This window comes from Phycodurus eques, chromosome 5 (genome assembly GCF_024500275.1).
Source record: "Phycodurus eques isolate BA_2022a chromosome 5, UOR_Pequ_1.1, whole genome shotgun sequence".
NCBI lineage: Eukaryota > Metazoa > Chordata > Actinopteri > Syngnathiformes > Syngnathidae > Phycodurus > Phycodurus eques.
Genome location: NC_084529.1, coordinates 7231614 through 7252431, shown reverse-complemented (window position 1 = coordinate 7252431; position 20818 = coordinate 7231614). Strand labels below are relative to the sequence as shown.

Sequence of the window (20818 nt, the reverse complement as noted above, 5' to 3'; positions counted from 1 at the left end):
GACTTGAATCCAATCGAAAATCTATGGAGAGAACTGAAACTCAAGGTCAATAAAAGGAGACCACGGAACCTTCTGCTTGAGTGGAGGAATGGCCAAAATCACACCAGAGCAATGCATGCGACTAATTTCTTGAAGCAGTCATTGCAAACAAAGGCTTTAGTACAAAGTATTAAATAGATACCAGTTGACGTGTTCAATACTTTTTCCCTGTGTCATTTCACTTAATATCTAAGCTTATTTGTTGAACTTTCTTTGTATGTATGGATTAATTGGGTTGTTCCCAAAATCTCGGGAAATGTTCATGTCAATAGCACCTTTGGATAAATATTTAAGAAAAATTACGTTAAAAATTTATTTCGATTTGTACAATATTTGAACAGATTTCAGCTTCGATGTGTTGCTATGGGCCCAGTTGGTGACTGGTGAGCACATCTGCCTCACAGTTCTGAGGACCGGGGTTCAAATCTGCCTGGAGCTTGATGTTATCGAAATTACAAATTTGTGTATGATGCTTTTCTATTACTCCTTACACTTATTTACAATAACATATTTTCTCTTTATTTTTATAGATATTTCTCATAATCCTCGACATAAATAAAATGCAGATGCCAATGCACTTAAAACACGTCAGTCCTCGAGACAAATGTAAGGAACGGAAATTCATGATTAACTGTCAAACTACTGAATGCTAAAATAAAATGAGACAAAAGGAAAATGTTCCTTGGCCCTTGAGTAAAATCCAGATAAACTCTTCCATCACTGAATCAATTTATTTCACGTGGGGAAGCTGGACATATTGCCCGTAGGTGTGAATGTGAGTGCGAATGGTTGTTTGTTTCTATGTGCCCCGTGATTGGCTGGCGACCAGTTCAGGGTGTACACCGCCTCTCACCCTGAGTCAGCTGAGATAGGCCCCACCACGCCCGCGACCATAGTGACGATAAGCGGTGCGGAAAATGGTGACTTTGTTCTTCTACTTTTAAAAATTTTTTTTTTTTTTTTTTTTTAGATTACTGAAAACTGGTAGCTCCATCGCGCCCCACTGCCCTTAGGAGGCTAAGGTGTGCACAGCAGGAACAGCAGATCATAATTTTCCCCCTGACTATCTGACATGAAATCAAATGAAAATGTTCCTGTTTTAGGTCCAATAGGATTACCAAAATTGTTTGTATTTACTAAATGCTAAATATTATAATAAATAATGTATTGTTTTCTACCATTAACCTGGCTGTACGGAGAGGACTGGGTGTGGTGGGGCGACTACTGGGCAGAGAGTTTTTTTTTAATTTTTTTTTACTTTTGTTATTTAATTTCTGGTTTGAAACGCAAATAGGAAGTCTGTTACTTAAATGTTTACATTGTTGCAGTTTATGCAATAGAAGGTTTGGTTCATAGACTCCACTTTGTAGTTTAGTTCTATTTTTTAAACATAGGCTATTTTGTTCGAGAAAAGTTTCTTTGTTTTTACATATTTTGATATTTAATTTCTGGTTTACAGCACAGACCCAAGTCTCTACACTATTAATATATATATATATATCCATCCATCCATTTTCTGAGCCGCTTCTCCTCACTAGGGTTGCGGGCGTGCTGGAGCCTATCCCAGCTGTCATCGGGCAGGAGGCGGGGTACACCCTGAACTGGTTGCCAGCCAATCGCAGGGCACAGTCATGCCTATGGGCAATTTAGAGTCTCCAATTAATGCATGTTTTTGGGATGTGGGAGGAAACCGGAGTGCCCGGAGAAAACCCACGCAGGCACGGGGAGGACATGCAAACTCCACACAGTCGGGGCCGGGGATGAAACCCGGGTCCTTAGAACTGTGAGGCTGACCTGACGCTCTAACCAGTCGTCCACCGTGCCGCTTATATATATATATATATATATATATATATATATATATATATATATATATTATTATTATTTTTTTTTTTATATATATATATTACAATCATGTATAATGAAGTACTACTTCATATACTGGAATACTCCAGTTTTTGCTATCATGATCTCTTTTTTTTTTACTCCCCCACTCCCACTCCCAAAGGAAAAATTTAATCGTGTATCAAATCGTGGTCTTAGTGTATCGTTACAGCCCTAATTTTTACCATCATTTCCGTTATGTTCGTCATCCTGCTTAGCAACCGGCTTCATGTAATGCAGAGAAATTCCATTCAAATAGCTTTAAACGAATCAGAGAATGGAAAAATTTCGTCACAGGGGGCTCCGCTAGATAACGCTGTTTAGTCAATGTGAAATCTGATTAGTTCAGATTGTTTAAAAAAAAAAAAAAAAAAAAACAGACATTTGTCCCCTCCTTGAGCCGTCACCTTGTCTTGGTGGAGGGGTTTGTGTGTCCCAGTGATCCTAGGAGCTAAGTTGTCTGGGGCTTTATGCCCCTGGCAGGGTCACCCATGACAAACAGGTCCGGGGTGAGGGGCCAGACAAAGCACGGCTCAAAGACCCCTAATGATGAGGACAAACAATGGACTTCGTTTTCCCTTGCCTGAACGCGGGTCACCGGGGCCCCCCACTGGAGCCAGGCCTGGTGGTGGGGCTCGAAGGCGAGTGCCTGTTGGCCGGGCCTGCACCCATGGGGCCCGGCCGGGCACAGCCCGAAAGGGTAACGTGGGTCCCCCTTCCCATGGACTCACCACCTGTGGGAGGGGCCATCTGGGTCGGGTGCAGTGTGAGCTGGGCGGTGGCCGAAGGCGGGGACCTTGGCGATCCGATCCCCGGCTACAGAAGCTGGCTTTAGGGACGTGGAATGTCACCTCTCTGGCAGGGAAGGAGCCCGAGCTGGTGTGTGAGGTCGAGAAGTTCCGACTAGATATAGTCGGACTCGCCTCCACACACCGCTTGGGCTCTGGTACCAGTCCTCTCGAGAGGGGTTGGACTCTCTTCCACTATGGAGTTGCCCACGGTGAGAGGCGCTGAGCAGGTGTGGGTATACTTTTTGCCACCCGGCTCGGCGCCTTTACGTTGGGGTTCACCACGGTGGCCGAGAGGGTAGCCTCCCTCCGCCTTCGGGTGAGGGGGACGGGTCCTGACTGTTGTTTGTGCCTATGCACCAAACAGTAGTTCAGAGTACCCACTCTTTTTGGAGTCCTTGGAGGGGGTGCTGGAGAGCGCTCCCGCTGGGGACTCCATTGTTCTGTTGGGGCACTTCAATGCTCACATGGGCAATGACAGTGAGACCTGGAAGGGCGTGATTGGGAGGAACGGCCCCCCGATCAGAACCCGAGCGGTGTTCTGTTATTGGACTTCTGTGTTCGTCACGGATTGTCCATAACGAACACCATGTTCAAGCATAAGGGTGCCCACACGTGCACTTGGCACCAGGACACCCTAGGTCGCAGTTCGATGATCGACTTTGTGGTCGTGTCATCGGACTTGCGGCCGCATGTCTTGGACACTCGGGTGAAGAGAGGGGCGGAGCTGTCAACTGATCACCACCTGGTGGTGAGTTGGCTCCGATGGTGGGGGAAGATGCCGGTCCGACGTGGCAGGCCCAAACGTATTGTGAGGGTCTGCTGGGAACGTCTGGCAGAATCCCCTGTCAGAAGGAGTTTCAACTCCCACCTCCGACAGAACTTTGCTCATGTTCCGGGGGAGGCGGGGGACATGGAGTCCGAATGGACCATGTTCCACGCCTCCATTGCTGAGGCGGCCGACCGGAGCTGTGGCCGTAAGGTGGCGGCAATCCCCGAACCCGTTGGTGGACACCAACGGTGAGGGATGCCGTCAAGCTGAAGAAGGAGTCCTATTGGGCCTTTTTGGCCTGTGGGACTCCTGAGGCAGCTGATGGGTACCGGCTGGCCAAGCGGAATGCAGCTCTGGTGGTCGCTGAAGCAAAAACTAGGGTATGGGAGGAGTTCGGTGAGGCCATGGAGAAAGACTTCCGGACGGCTTCGAGGAAATTCTGGTCCACCATCCGACGTCTCAGGAGAGGAAAGCAGTGCACCACCAACACTGTGTATAGTGGGGATGGGGCGCTGCTGACCTCGACTCGGGACGTTGTGAGTCGGTGGGGAGAATACTTCGAAGACCTCCTCTTTTATGGACAGAATTTCTAGGCGCAGCCAAGGTGTAGAGGGGGTCCGATTTGGTGGCCTCAGTATTGCATCTCTGCTTTTTGCTGATGATGTGGTTCTGTTGGCTTCATCAAGCCGTGAGCTCCAACTCTCACTGGAGCAGTTCGCAGCCGAGTGTGAAGCGGCTGGGATGAGAATCAGCACCTCGAAATCTGAGACCATGGTCCTCAGTCGGAAAAGGGTGGCATGCCCTCTCCAGGTCAGGGATGAGATCCTGCCCCAAGTGGAGGAGTTCAAGTATCTTGGGGTCTTGTTCACGAGTGAGGGAAAAATTGAACGGGAGATCGACAGGCGAATTGGTGCAGAGTCTGCAGTGTTGCGGACTTTGTATCTGTCTGTTGTAGTGAAGAAGGAGTTAAGCCGAAAGGTGAAGCTCTCTATTCACCGGTCTATCTTCGTTCCTACCCTCACCTATGGTCACGAGCTGTGGGTCGTGACCGAAAGAACAAGATCCCAGATACAAGCGGCTGAAATGAGTTTCCTCCGCAGGGTGTCTGGGCTCTCCCTTAGAGATAGGGTGAGAAGCTCGGTCATCCGGGAGGATCTCAGAGTAGAGCCACTGCTCCTCCGCATTGAGAGGAGCCAGATGAGGTGGCTGGGGCATCTGATCCGGATGCCTCCCGGACGCCTCCCTGGTGAGGTGTTCCGGGCACGTCCCACCGGGAGGAGACCTCGGGGACGACACAGGACACGCTGGAGAGACTACGTCCTTCGGCTGGCCTGGGAACGCCTCGGGATCCCCCTGGAAGAGCTGGAAGAAGTGGCTGGGGAGATGGAAGTCTGGGCGTCCCTGCTAAAGCTACTGCCCCCGCGACCCGACCCTGGATAAGTGGTCGAAAATGGATGGATGGATGGACAGACATTTGTATTATGTATACTTGGCATCGGCCAGCAATTTTTAGTCTGAAGGCCCTTGGAAGATTACATTCATATGGCAACACACATAGAAGCTGAATTCCGATTGGACCACCCCTTATAACCCTTAAACAACTGGAGGCTGCTCAGCTGAGATATACTTTGAAATGAATACAAGGGACAGTTGGAAATCAATTAATACAATTTCATGTCAGTTGTGACTGCAGGTCAGTGCTTTTGGTAAGGGTTAGGCCAACAGAGAAGGGTCTGAAGGCCCACACTGCACGCGTCTGATAAATAATAAGCATATCTGGTGAGTACACTTTATCTTTAAGTTATCTTAAATATATCATGGAGTCTGACAGGATTCCAAACCTGTTATTTGGTAAGCAATAATGGGCCCTGTACATAATTTGTTCTTTGTGGTTTGGGCTACTAAGCCTTAATATTTTAGCCACACCAACAATCTGGAATCCACACCCATGTTGTCATCTCCCTGAAACTGTTGATATCGTAATTCATCATCATCCTCATCATCATCATCATCATCATCAAGGGTTCTTACTGTAGAATGTTTTTTTTCCCAACCGACTCTTGACTTCCTCTCATATAGTCTTTTCTCCTCACACTTATCAGATCAGTGGCAGGGCAAAACCAAAACAACTGAGCTGCTGACACTAAAGTTGTTATTCCCCCGCTGTGAGCCGGCTGGGGCTTCAGTAATGAGAGCCTGGGGCCCGATTGTGTCTGCTGTGGATGTTCGAATCTCAAATGCTCAAATCCTCCCTTATGGATTGCAGCACATCCATTGCTCAAGCACTGAAGTAACTGTGGCCATGTGGTTCGGAATTTGTACTGACACGCTTATACCTGAGCCTGACACGCCAAGTCACACACACAAACATTTTATTATGCTTGAGGTAAGCTGAAGATAAGCAGAAATCCTCCTCAACCTTCTCCCTCCCGTTCATATTATCCTTCCCCGCCTCACTCTATTTTCCATCTTCTCCAGTTTGTGCTCCCTCCCATCTTGGACTCTAATCGTTGAGCTAATTGACTCAGCCAGATTTAGCAACAGGCTTATTAGTGTCATTTCACACAACAAGGAATGACCTATCCAGGCAGCGCGACTGTGCTTTTGACACAGAATGCACTTGCAATGTTCAACCCATTCACACACTGACCCGCCTCAACATTATGACCACTTGTAAGTAGATCCAATACGAGAGCTGTATTAAGAATTCTGCTTTTGCAAAGTTACTTATCTCTGAGCACTAGTATCTTCACAAAGTAGCATATATTAAACTAATTTATTTCTGTTATCACATTTAAAAACACACATTGATACAACTGTGAAAAAAGAGGGGCGACCAAGATAAACCAGTAAAATCCTTTTCTCCACTATTAGTCAACCTATAACCTGCTCAACTCAAATGAAAAAAAATGGAAAAGGGAAGTAAAAAATAAACAACTGAGATGATGTGGTTGCACAACTGCACACACCTTTTTATAAAAGGGTGCGTGGCTGTGTTCAGAATTACCCAATCACATTCAAACTCGTTAAATGGGAGTCAGCACACACCTGCTACTATTTAAATACATGCATTTGGTTGACTCAATAAACAAATAAATAAATAAATAAATAAATAAGGTGGGAGCATATGTACAACCCCAATTCCAATGAAGTTGGGATGTTGTGTTAAACATAAATAACAACAGAATACAATGATTTGCAAATCATGTTCGGCCTATATTTAATTGAATACACTACAAAGACAAGATATTTAATGTTCAAACTGATAAACTTGATTGTTTTTAGCAAATAATCAGAATCACTTAGAATTTTATGGCTGCAACACATTCCAAAAAAGCTGGGACAGGGTCATGTTTACCACTATGTTACATCACCTTTTCTCCGGGGTCTTTGTTGTCGTATTTTACGCTTCACAATGCACCACACATTTTCAATGGGAGACAGGTCTGGACTGCAGGCAAGCCAGTCTAGTACCCGCACTCTATTACTACGACGCCACGCTGTTGTAACACGTGCAGAATGTGGTTTGGCATTGTCTTGCTGAAATATGCAGCAATTTCAGGCTGGTTTTGGGCCTTGCCGCTTACATGCAGTGATTTCTCGGGATTCTCTGAACCTTTTGATGATATTATGGACCGTAGATGATGCAATCCCCAACTTTCCATGCAATTGTACGTTGAGGAATATTGTCCTTAAACTGTTCGACTATTTTCTCACGCACTTGTTCACAAAGAGGTGAACCTCACCCCATCTTTGCTTGTGAGTGACTGAGCAATTCAGGGAAGCTCCTTTTCTACCCAATCTTGGCACCCACCTGTTCCCAATTACCCTGTTCACCTGTGGGATGTTCCAAACAGGTGTTTGATAAGCATTCCTCAACTTTCTCAGTCTTTTTTGCCACCTGTCCCAGCTTTTCTGGAACGTGTTGCAGCCATACAATTCTAAGTTAATGATTATTTGCTAAAAACAATATAAAGTTGATCCGTTTGAACATGAAATATCTTGTCTTTGTCGTGTATTCAATTAAATATAGGTTGAACATGATTTGCAAATCACTGTATCTTGTTTTTATTTGTTTAACACAACGTCCCAACTTCATTGCAATTGGGGTTGTATAAGTCTCCTAAGTACTCGAATAAATGCACCTCATATATAAAACAGTAGGTGGAATTGATGACAGTTTTGTATTTATTTTTAATATTGCTGAATGAAGAAAAAAGGGCTGCAGCCAAAGGGGCAAGTACTCGAGCACCACTTGGGGTCTATGTGTGCTCGACACGTGCCTGCTGAAAGTTGTTTCTGTTGTGGTTACCCTATTAGGCCAAATAGAAATATCTGATGCCACTCTTATCATGCAATGCCATTTTATAACCCTGCAAACCGCAGCACACTGGTAAACGTGTCCTTCAATTAGTGTCCATCAAAACTCAGCAAACACCATGCAAAGGAAAGATTTGGATTCTATTCCAAATAGTCAGCTACAGCGCAGGAGAGAGACAACAAAGCCAAATGTTCTGCAGCACTGTAGTTACAAGTCATTTTCATTTCAGTCTGCGTTTTAGGTTTCGAACGGCGACTACCCCGCATGCTGTCGCGATATGTACGACGATGAGCGCCTCTCATGCGTGGACTGCGGAGGTGTGCCGAGCGCTCTTACCGCTGTGAGCGCCGAACCAGCGGGGAGCGATGTGCAGGGGTAAGGTGTCGGCCAGCGACCCCCGGGACCCCAGGTAGAGCACCCCGTCTGTGCGATGCCGTCCGCCGCCACTGTCCCGGTAGCCGGTTCGGTGAGAGGCGGCGGGAGCGCCCCCTGACCCTCCTCCAGCCGGATCCGACTCCGTGCCTCTGGGGGTGTAAAATCCGAAGGGTGCCGCGGGACTTTGCTCGATGCCCATCGCGGCCACGGAGCTCACCGAGCGGCTCCGCGGGCCCATGGTGCCGCTCGAGCGGTAGTGGGCGAAGCGGGCCGACGGTGGCACCGCGCTGTCATCCGTGGAAACACTGGGAAAAGCAGCCCGGGACCGCCCCGCCGTGCTCTGCTTGCCCCCCATCCGACAAACGGCGGGGCTCGGCTCGATCCGCAAAGGGTCGCCCCCTCCCCTCGCTCCTGTCTGCCTCTCGGCCCGCCCGTCCGCCTTTCCCCTCCGCAGGCTCGTCAGCTACGACTCTGTACAGATGCGACAGCTCGCCCCCCCGCTGAGCGGATCATCGGCCGGCCCGGGCGTCTGCATCCAGCTCCCCTTCCAGACAAACCTCGACACGACCGCTGAATGACGCAGAGATCCCAGGATGACACGCACGCGGCAGCGTCCCCGGCGACGAGCAACGCGGTCGCGCCTCAGCAGCGCCGCGATATTCGCTCCCCCGCTCCCGTCTCATCTCAGCTCAGACATCGTCACAACTGTTGCTGCTGCGTGTCTGGCCGCCACCCAACGGCAACATGTCCGCCGTGCCCTATTCTCTCCGATCTGATCTCCAACCGGTCGGAGTGGAAATCCCGTCAGACAATGGAAGCGCCCAGTGCGCAAACTCCGATAAGAAATAGCGATAGCCCACCACGTGGGACTGTCCTAGAAGCTAAAATGCATTAGGCCCATTTTCACTTATTTCAATTCGTCCGATCCCTGATAATCATGTCGCGCAAACATTATTATTCTTTTGAGCACATGAGGATGTGTTCTCCCCTTTAAATTAGCCTTCTATTTGCTGCAAATTGGCCTATAACGACTTGAGGACATCAAGCGACTCCTTATGCACTCGGACTCTGCATCAAATAGCTTCATTTTTTTTAATTGATGTGGATAGTTCTTTAACATGCAGCCAATTATCCCAGCACATGATAAATTATTAGGATTATTGGCTCTTTTTTTTGGGGGGGGGGGGGGGGGTTACAGATTATTTGGTTTAATCCCTGATGTGTGTGTGCATGCTTGCTTTGCAACCCCATAAAAATAAACTATGGCGCTGTTCTTAATGTAATCATGTTAATATATGCTGTTGTCATAACGACACACCTTTATAACCGCATATCTTAAATAATCAGGACAGGACACCCTTTATAACGACATTAAAAGTTTAATCAATGCACAAAATCAGAATTGAATAAGAATGGAGCTAATTAAAAATAATAAGAACATACTTAAAAGTTTGGCCATGCAAAATGTTAAGTGATGACATATATTACATCAAACAGAATTATGATGTTAATAACTATAGAAAGATAATATTTACAAATAATAATTGTACACAATATATTACTATGCGGCGGCACGGTGGACGACTGGTTAGATCGTCAGCCTCACAGTTCTGAGGACCCGGGCTCAATCCCCGGCCCCGCCTGTGTGGAGTTTGCATGTTCTCCCCGTGCCTGCGTTGGTTTTCTCCGGGCACTCCGGTTTCCTCCCACATCCCAAAAACATGCATGGATTGGAGACTCTAAATTGCCCGTAGGTGTGAATGTGAGTGCGAATGGTTGTTTGTTAGTATGTGCCCTGCGATTGGCTGGCAACCAGTTCAGGGTGTACCCCGCCTCCTGCCCTATGATAGCTGGGATAGGCTCCAGCACGCCCGCGACCCTAGTGAGGAGAAGCGGCTCAGAAAATGGATGGATATTACTATGCCACGTTGGTGGCGTATTCCTTTGCCATGAAACAATTTGTTCCACAAAGAGTCCCTATGAAGCCAACCCACTTCTGAAGCTCAGCGGTGGAAAAGAGAATCGAACCTTGAGTCATACAATAAAGCAGGTGATCGCAATACCTATGGAACTATACTGTACTTGGTTAGCTGCAAGTCTTTTAGGGTATGGCTCCACCAGCTTTTGCTGTTTTTTTTTTTTTTTTTTCTTTTTGCGCATTCTTCTTTGCAAAATTGGATTGGAGAGCGTCTGTGAACAGCAATGCAAGTATTGCCACAGATGCTCAATGGAATGTAGGTCTGGACTTTGACTAGCCATTCTAACACACAAATATTCATTGCTCCAAACCATTCAATTGTAGCTCTGGCGTTATGTTTAGGGTCATTGTCTTGCTGGAAAATTAATCGCCTTCCCAGTCTCAAGTCTTTTGGAGCATCCAACAGTTTAGTTTTTTTTTTTTATTCCCAGCATTGCCCTGTATTTAGCTCCATCTTCCCATCAACTCTGAGCAGCTTCCCTGTCCCTGCATCCCCACAGCATGATGTTGCTACCGCCATGTTTCACAGTGGTGATGGTGTGGTCAGCGTGATGAGCACTGTTCGTTTTCCGCCACACAGGGCGCTCTGTATTTAGACCAAACAAACTGAACTTTGGTCTCATCTCACCAAAGCACCTTATTCCAAATGTTCACGGTGTCCCCTTCATGGCTTGTGGAAAACTGCAAACGGACTTATGACTTTCTTCCGGCCGCTCTTCCATAAAGGATAAATTTGTGGATTCGTACTGTACATTAGCTGTTAAGTGGACAGATTCACCTGAGCTGAGGATTTCTGTAGCTCCTACACAGTGACCTGGGGCCTCTTGGCTGCGCCTCTGCCCAGCGCTCTCCTCGCTCTGTGAGTTTAGGTGGACGGCCATGACTTGGTAGGTTTGCAGTTATGCCATGCTTTTTTTTTTTTAGATGTTTGGGATATTTTTTAGAATCTTACCCTGCTTTAAACGGCGTCACAATTTTATCCCTGACCTCTCTGGTGAGATCCTTGGTTTCATGATCCTGTTGTTTACTAGTGTTCTCTAACAAACCACTGAGGCCTTCACAGAACACTGAGAGTAAATTACACATACATCTTTTTATATATTAGGTGACTTCTCAAGGCAATTGATTGCACTGTATTGTAATGAGGGTTGTCAGAGTACATTGGGCTGAATACAAATGTACACCACACTTTTAAGATTTAAATTCGCTTAAACATTTGAAAACCATATACAGGTACAAATTAGTATTTATTTATTCATTTGCTACAGGGGAATACAAATAAATGCCTTTGAACTAAATTCCAAAACTTTGTGCAGTTGCTTAACACACATTTATCTTTTTCTCATTGCTTTAAAAGCAGAAGCAAACACTAAAAAGCAAAAGTGCAATTGTCCCAAAAATGAGATGCAACAGATCAGATTGTTCTAAATCCAATAGAAAAAGATGATTGGCTGCAATGATGACAACAAAACCAGATGTGTCTTGTGTGTCAAAGTGGAAAAAGACAGCGCCCCACATTAAATTATATCTTCAAAGGCAACTCGGGCTCTGCGTTGTGTTCAATTGCTCACAAATTAAAAAAAATTATTAAAAAGGAATTATTTTCAAAAATCAAACTAAAAACAAACATCACAAGGAAATGTGCACAGCATGAACAAAGAGAAGCTTGGAGGATTGAATGAAAATGATGGTTGGTCAAACCACTAAAATGAACATACAATATGAAGTGATCTGTCCGTTGATCAAAGATACCTTAAGCATTTGTGTGGTCAGAAAGCCTATAAAAACATTTTTTTATTTTTTTATTATCAATCAATAGAGTGACCACAACAAGTAATTCCCTATAACAATACCGGTAGTTGGTTAACACTTTCATTTCATCCTTGCCTGTATTCAACATCTGTTTTAGCAAAGAATACGCCGTCACCCAACCAATTTGGAACAGTGAGACCAATTCCTATATTTTTGATCAAAACATTAGGGTTTGAGATCTACTGATGAATATGAGACGAGAGATTTAACAGTTTGGCTTTGATTTTTAGGTATTTGCATCAGGAACAGATAGATAATTTAGAAGATGGCAGTATTTAGGTGACCAAAAGTTTTAACTTTTTATTTGGAGTCTTCAATTAACCTACCATCCATGTTTTTGGGCTGTGGGAAGAAACCAGAGTACCTGGAGAAAACCCACCACCATGATAGTATATATAAGAAAATACGTTTTTGTTTTTTTTGGTAGAAAAAGCAGGGTTTGCCTGATGAAAATGTAATTTATGCTCCGCAATTGAAATGGAAAAATGTGGCCCGAGGCCTAACTTGATCTATAGGGTTTAAGTCTGAGAGAGAGTGAGAGAAAGAGATTCATTTGGCCAGTCTACAAACTTACTTTTCTTGCACCTGATGAAATCCTTGGTGGCAGAATAGTTGGTCAACGGTGGAGAAGACGTTCCTTACGTTGCTTTGCAGGGATAGAAAAGTATTGTTTTTAGGTGAGCGAGCAGGCTTCTTTATATGGTCGTGGTAGGCCTACAGGTGGACAGTATAGCCAGATAGAGTCACTTCAGTTTACATCCAGAGGTCTTCACTGCAAGTAATACTTTATTTAAGGATGGACACACTTCAAATGATATGATATTTACGGGTGATTGGAATCTTCTATTGTAGCATCTGTTTTCTAGTACATGTTCATGACCTTCGCTAGTGCTCTAACAGTGCCGATACATATGGGGGGGAGTGTACATAAGTGTTCTACACGATTTGGTTACTTGTGTCACTGTACACTTCAAGGTACTCTTGGCAGCAAAACCTTCCCTGGATTCATTAAGTTGTTTGGGTCAAGGGCATCCTTGATGACCTGCATGACCTGCATAGTCATGGATCCCATTTCTTCATATAGCAGTGCTCGTTTCCCCAGACCCACTCCGTGCTCTCCTGTGCATGTACCATTCATAGCAAGGGCCCGTCTGGTACAAAACAAAGCATTGTGATTTTCAGGCAATAAATGGACAGGTAAAAGTAAAGAAAACATATATTAACCCTTTGGAATTACTGTACCTGGATTTCTACATAAATTGATCATAAAATAGGATGTGATCTTCTAAGGCACAACAACAGACAATCCATTTTCTTAAACTAATATCACACAAACAGTGATATGTTCCCACATGTGCCCTGCGACTGACTGACTGTTGTTGACTTACTTTCCTGTTTTGGGTCGTTTTGCAAAACCAATCTTGTTTTGGGTCCTTTTGCAAAACCAATCTTCTGATTAGCTTCAATTAGCGGAAACATGGTGTTAGGTTTTCCTGCAAAATATTTTGATAAACTGAGTTATGAATGTTTCCATCGATTATAGTAAAGCGTCCACGCCCCGAGGTAGCAATGAAATCACAAACCATGATGCTCCCTCCTCCATATTTTTCCAGATGGCATGAGGCTTAGATGGTGGTGTGCTGTCCCTTTTTTTCCTCTCCACACATTTTTTACTCTTTTATTGACATATACAGAAAACTAAATCAACAAGAAAAACTTGTGACACATGGAAAAACAAAAGAAAGCAAAATTTAAAACAAAAGCAAAATAAATAAAAAAACAAGGAAATAATCAAAGGAATGTACAATGTAAATGTTCAAAAGGAGTAGGATGAAGAAAAAAACTCATCAGGTCCTACCCCTAATTCTGCGAGCATACTTGACCAGTATAATAGTAATGATTTAGGAAGCTGCTTGTATATATTATAAGAATCTTAAACAAGCCGGTTCATGTAATGTAGTAATGACATAATAATTTACTAACCTAATCATATGCAGTACGTTCCAAGTATCACTTCTTTATCATCCACAGTTAATCAATATTATTGTTTAGCTTTCATGTCTATATACATATACAATTTTTAATTTTAATTTTATTTTTCTTCAACACAATAAATCATATATGGCAGTAACAGTGAACCACCGAGTGTGTATAATGATGTTTTGTTGAAGAGATCCTTAGATTTATGTAGAATAGCTATGGTTTTTGACATCATTATAGCGATATTTTGCTTTAAACTTAAATAAAAAAAATTGTGATCCATCCAGACAACTTGTAATTACGTTTTAAAAAGTTTCTAGTTTGCCAACCGGCAATAAAACTGAAGAAGATTTCAAATCTGTTTCTGATGGAAAGCTGCCAGCTGCGCGCCCAAGTCGATCACAGAGTCTACTTTCAAGGAGGAGTCACACGGTAAGCCAGTTTATTGAAATACACGGCCGTTTTTCTGTCTATAAAACAATAGCTAATAGCTAATTAGGTCAACTGAACTAACTTGCTGTGGTAAGCTAATGTTAAACCTAAAATAGTCCGTCAGCTAAACGTCTTATACTTAAAACTTCCACGTTTTTTTTTTTTGTTTTTTTTTTTAAATCATAGAAGATAGGGCGAAGATAGCGATACTAGCGCTAACTAGCACGCTTGAGGGTTTTTTTTCATGCTGTTGTGTTTTTTTTTTTTTTGGGGGGGGGACGACGACAGAGAGGTTGTTTGTCTGCATGGTATTTTTTTTCTTTCCTCTTCGTGACTTTTTTGACTAAAGCGATTTGTACTCTGGAAAATACAGTACTATACTAGATAAACTGTATTTTCCAGAAATAAGTTTTTCACTGATTCTGCGACTTGAGAATCAGGTGTGACTTTAGATTTTTTTCCCCCCTCTTCATTATGCATTTTTTGATTCGTGTGTGTGTGTGTGTGCGCTCAGGAGTGGTCTGAAAAATACAGTACGTGTTTGTGAATGTGCGCATGTGTGTTAATGCCCTCTGTGTGTCTCCGATGACCACATGCCCAGAAGCTCTCAAGCCTAGGCAACAGAAGACCTTGACATCTTGGACATGTTCCAAATGCCCGACAAGGTTTGTGTGTTGCCTTTAGCTTGTTTGATTTATTCCCCCCCACCCCCGATATATAATTTTTTTGGGTCATATCTCTCTCTCTTTTTTTTTTTTTTTTTTTAAATATATATATAAAGCTGTTTTTTTTCACCTCGGCGCCTCCTGTAGCTTGTTGACTTGCACTCTGGCAGAGCACTCCTGCAGCAATGTCCAGTGGACAAAATGCCAGTTTTACTTATGTTATTTCTAGGGGTGGTACTCAATTCAAAATAAATAAATAAATACATTTAATGAGAGGCTTTAGAGAAAAATGCATTTCATTTCATTTCAAAACAAAACAGTAGAAAAACTAATAGAAAATCAAACCTGTCCATAATTAAACACACCTAAGGTTAAAGTGCCATTTTAGGACTTTTTTTTTTTTTTTTAAGAATAGTATTGCCTTTAAATGCTTCCTGTGTGGCAGTTGAAAAGTTAGCTCACATGTTGGAGGGTTGAAGTGCTTCGGTTGTATGAAAACTCCTTTTTGGACAATTTGCACACAACCATACTTATCAAGGCTTTCATTGGGTGTTTTTATTTTGTTATCATTATTATTATTTTTTTTTAAATGAAATTTGCCTCCTGTTAGTCCTATTAACGCTGTTTCATTCAATTCCTCCATTTTGGTAGCCGAGCTCTTAAGTATGAGTCACTGTAATCGGTGTACAGGGAAATTGTGAACTGACAAAGTTGTTTGGAACACGAAATCCAATTTAAATCTTTTATTTTTTAACAAATAATTTTTTGTAACTAGCCGTGATTAATGAGTTGAAGTCTCACCCCCGAGTTATTTCTCTTTGTCGTTGTTCAGAGGTTTTTTGCAGGAATTTAAAACAGTCATTTAGCTTGAATCTTTAGCTTGATGCAAGTTGATCAACACCAGTTTGTCCAATTCACCTACAATGCTTGCGCATTTCAGCTTGTGATGTTGTGCAGGGGACTATCAGGAACTAGTACCGCTGGACGCCTCATATATTGGCACCGATAGCTCCCTTTGCATCATGCACGAATGCACAAGCATGAATTTGAAGTGGCAGTCCAATTTGCCAAGACGCAATTCAAAGGGCACCACTCTGTTTTAGAAGTTAATGGACATCTTCCAGTTTTCGGAATAGTTCCATGTTTCTCTTGGATTCTGTTGTCAGGAGGACAAGTATGCCTCAGAGGGTTTGGTCAAGAATCCAGCACACGGGATTCACTGTTTGTCAAAGAGTTAGCAGTAGCTATTATGCATAACCTTGGCTAACGGGAGTCTGACGTAAAGTGTCCCCCCCCCCCCCCCCCCCCCACTAACACCTTCAGATGGCCTCTGACTCCATGTAAACTGCAGTCACTTAAAGGTATATGGATCCTATACACCTGCTGACTACTGTATTATTTCAGCCTTCGGCAGTCCAAAAATAGTTCTCCATTGGTTAATGCTTGAAATACTACAACTGTACTGTAGTTGCAGGGAGACAGTTCCCCTCACACACTTAGTAATTTAAAATTTAATTCAAGGATTTTTTTGTGACTTTTTCATTAGAACTGTCACCATCTAGGGCTGACTGTTGCAGACAAAAATGGACTAGGTCAGACTGTAAGTTTTAATGAAATCAGCAATGTGAAAAGATTTCCCAAAAATGGCAGACTGTCAAAATGTGGAGTCTGGTTGGAATCTGAGTACTAAGGACCGAAAAGTATGAAAATCTAATGATTGGTTCCGGAGAAATTGATGTTTTTGTGTTGGGGAAAAAAATTGCCTTTTTGGGGAATGTTTTTGTGGAGAAAATCTGGTACAAAATAAAAATTAAATAAGAGTAAAACTGTATAACTTCATTATTTCGCAACATATCTTCTTAAACATTTGTTTTTTGTCTTCTACTTGGGAAACCTCTTCTCTGATTGCCTGAGAATTTCAGTTAAAGATGTCCACCAATAAACCCGTATGGGCCAAAATTGGATTGACGTGTCAAAATTACTGTGACATTTCGAATGGTGTCACTTGCTTTCAAAACTCCACTCAAAAAGTAATAATCAATTGTTTTTCCCTGGATTTGTGAGAAAAATAGGTGTAGAAATCATTTATCAATACGTTTTATATTTTATTAAATCATGATAGACATGCTGCAGCTCAGATTGGGACCAGTTTTCTAATTCAGGGGGACCGCCACGTTGCTTAATCTGACCCAATGAGCATTTATTAAGAGTCACAAATATTGTTTTGCATTAATTAAGCGATTCTCCTAAAAATGGGATGAAAAGTATTTTTTCATTAGATCTATTTTGTAATCATTTCTCTTATAATTGGTTGATTGAATATTAAAACAATTAAATACATATACATTTAACAATGTTTTATTTTAATAATTGGTTACATAAGCTAATTTTGCTTAATTGTAAATAATTACATTTTAAAATAAGAATAAATTATAGATAGCAAGGGTGGAGGACTTTAAATACTTGGGGTCAACCGTCCAGAGCAATGGTGAGTGTGGTCAGGAAGTGAAGAAACGGGTCCAAGCAGGTTGGAACGGGTGGAGGAAGGTGTCAGGTGTGTTATGTGACAGAAGAGTCTCTGCTCGGATGAAGGGCAAAGTTTATAAAACAGTGGTGAGGCCAGCCATGATGTACGGATTAGAGAAAGGGGCACTGAAGAGACAACAGGAAGCAGAGTTGGCGTTCGCGGAAATGAAGATGTTGAGGTTTGCTCTCGGAGTGACCAGGTTGGATAAAATTAGAAATTAGCTCATCAGAGGTTTGGTCATTTATCATTTACAGTGACACAAGGCAACAATGCTGAGGGATAAGTGGTCTTTTACATGTTTGAAAATAGGGTGAGACAAATGTAACTCTATAGAAATAGATTAAGTCAAGTCAAGATACTTTATGAATAACGTCATCAACAAATCTTAACTATTGCATTGTTTCCGAATCGAATCATATCACTCCCATACTGAACCAAATCTTATCGAATCATTGCGCCCTTAAAAATATCGTGTCTTTTATCGAATCGCAATCTGTGTATCAAGGTATGTATCGAATCGGCCTCATGCCAGCGATTCCCAACTCTATTTTTTTGTGGGCAATGTTTCTCATTGCATTGTGTTCCTTCTAAACAACTAAACCTTGTTTTCATCTCAACAATTGTTTGCCAGTAGCACTGTGGAACATCAACGCATTCTTTTGCAAACTTCAAACCTGTAATAATGATTTTATTGGACAGGAGTGGCTCCCCCCATAATGTTCTCCAATGACATCCATTCTTGTTCAATTCTTGTTTTACTTATTGTAGATTTGTCAACAGAGATGTTCAGCATGATATTTCTGCTTTTAGCCAACACTAGGATTTTTCTTCACACACTGCACTGTGTTCTTGCAGTCATCTTTACAGGACGGCCACTCCCAAGGAGAGTAGTATCAGTACTGAACATTCTTATCGACAACCTGTCTTACCATGGACTGATGAACATCAAGGCTTTTAAAGACAACTTGTGTGACCCGTTCCACCTTCATGCAAGTTAATTTCTCTTATTTTTTAATTGTAGGTATTCTGAGAGCTCATTTGTGAGATTCATAGTTCACATTCGTCAGGGCGTCTTGAAAATATAAAAACTGGTGTGTGTTTTGCACAGGGCAAGGCAACTTAAACCAACATCTCATCACAACGATTGGACTTGAGGTTGGCCGACACCTGACTCTGATTAGCTTTTGGAGAGGTCATTAGCCTTGGTTTTGCAAACTTTTTCCACCATGCAATGTGAATGTTTACATCGTGTGTCCAATAAAGTGTTTGTGTGTTATTAATTTAAACAGACTGTGTTTGTCTGTTGTTGTGATTTAGAAGATTGGATCACATTTGAGAAATTTACATAATTCCAGGTCATTCCAAAGAGTTCACATCTATTTACCCCATTGTCTAAACAGAGACAGCCATGCTAAAAATGGACATTTCAAAAGTTTGTCAACTTGAATTAAATTTAAACAATCTTATGAAGAGATCAGGGTTAGTAAAATAATTGTATTGAGCTTAGATCTAAACAACCTTCCACTGGGTTTATCCATCCATCCATTTTCCGAGCCGCTTCTCCTCACTCGGGTCGCGGGCGTGCTGGAGCCTATCCCAGCTATCATCGGGCAGGAGCCGGGTTACACCCTGAACTAGTTGCCTGCCACTCGCAGGGCACATACAAACAAAAGACCAGTCGCACTCACATTCACACCTACGGACAATTTAGAGTCTCCAATTCATGCATGTTTTTGGGATGTGGGAGGAAACCAGAGTGCCCAGAGAAAACCCACGCAGGCACGGGGAGAACATGCAAACTCCACACAGGCGGGGCCGGGGATTGAACCCTGGTCCTCAGAACTGTGACGCTGACGCTCTAACCAGTCGTCCACCGTGTCACCCCACTGGGTTTCGTAATTAGTAAATACAGTGATGTATCAGTGTTTCAAAATTTTTGATTTGGAGAAAAACAGACCTGTACAAACGTCTTAGGCCACCTCTAGCTTTGTTGTTTTATTGACCTTTTTGGCATTACAAAGTGGTGAATGAACCAAAGAAGAGACCGTCAAATGTTGGTGAGGATATGGATAAAGGTATGGATACAGGATTTTATTTTCAACATGTGAGTGACGAGGACAATAATAGGATGGTCCAACCCACAAAATCATAATTAAGGTTGGGCATCATTTGAATTTGAGCGATTCAGGTCCCGATTCCTTATTTCGATTCCGGTTCCAAACGATTCTCAATTCCGATTCTTTTAGGGGGCTGAGTCAAAAACGTTCGCATGGTTTAAATAAAGGATGTCCAAATTATGATAATTTTTTTTTTTTTTTAGTTTTTAGCTCAATGTTAAGCATCGGCTCCTATGTTGGTTTGAAGACTAAAATAAATGCTAAAATCCATCAGTGCAAAAGTGCAACCAACCGTTTACCTTCTTAGCTGCCTCAATGATGGCATTGACATGTTATTGTTTCACTCACCCAACTGACAAGAGTTGACTTCACTGAAGCTTTGCGCGGTGTAGGATGAGGCTCGGAGCGGGAGGGAGAACGTCAGACTTCTACACACCGTGAAAGGCTCCTTTGCACAACATAATCTTGTTCCAAGTGTTGCACTGAGGCGACTGGTCATTAATTTTGACAGTTCAGACACACTTTTGTTCGGAGCCACCGCATTTGGGCACAAGCAGATCTTCGTGTGCGTTCTTCTTCGTTGGTTTTCGCCACTCTTCTTCAGGGTGGGCGGCCTAGGCATCGAAACTGGGAACCGTCCATCCATCCATTTTCTACCGCTTATCCGAGGTCGGGTCGCGGGGGCAGTAGCTTTAGCAGGGACACCCAGACTTCCCTCTCCCCAGCCACTTCATCCAGCTCTTCCGGGGGGATCCCGAGGCGTTCCCAGGCCAGCCGAAGGACGTAGTCTCTCCTGGGTCGTCCCCGGGGTCTCCTCCCGGTGGGACGTGCCCGGAACACTTCACCAGGGAGGCATCCGAATCAGATGCCCCAGCCACCTCATCTGGCTCCTCTCGATGTGAAGGAGCAGCGGCTCTACTCTGAGATCCTCCCGGATGACCGAGCTTCTCACCCTATCTCTAAGGGAGAGCCCGGACACCCTGCGGAGGAAACTCATTTCGGACAGTTGTGTCCTGGATCTTGTTCTTTCGGTCACGATCCACAGCTCGTGACCATAGGTGAGGGTAGGAACGTAGATCGACCGGTAAATCAAGAGCTTCGTCTTTCGACTTAGCTCCTTCTTTACCA

General features: G+C 43.3%; 2 protein-coding genes across 4 annotated transcripts in view; both read right to left on the bottom strand.

The window, feature by feature from the left end:
• znrf1 (zinc and ring finger 1) overlaps window positions 1–8976 on the bottom strand; it is a 39926-nt gene extending 30950 nt beyond the window's left edge. For both annotated transcript variants that reach the window (XR_009768591.1, XM_061677302.1), the window contains exon 1: window positions 8141–8976. Coding sequence is in view for 1 of the 2 variants with exons in the window: in XM_061677302.1 (XP_061533286.1) it covers window positions 8141–8534 (394 nt within the window). In the remaining variant the exon portion in view is untranslated. The remainder of the gene's footprint in view (window positions 1–8140) is intronic.
• The window catches only part of ldhd (lactate dehydrogenase D), a 56314-nt gene that overhangs the window by 9962 nt on the left and 25534 nt on the right, over window positions 1–20818 (bottom strand). The window contains exon 11 of one of the 2 annotated variants that reach the window (XR_009768590.1): window positions 12544–13120. Coding sequence is in view for 1 of the 2 variants with exons in the window: in XM_061677300.1 (XP_061533284.1) it covers window positions 12940–13120 (181 nt within the window). In the remaining variant the exon portion in view is untranslated. Of the gene's footprint in view, window positions 1–10078; window positions 13121–20818 lie in introns of those variants that run through there. The other variant, XM_061677300.1, reaches the window with a different exon arrangement.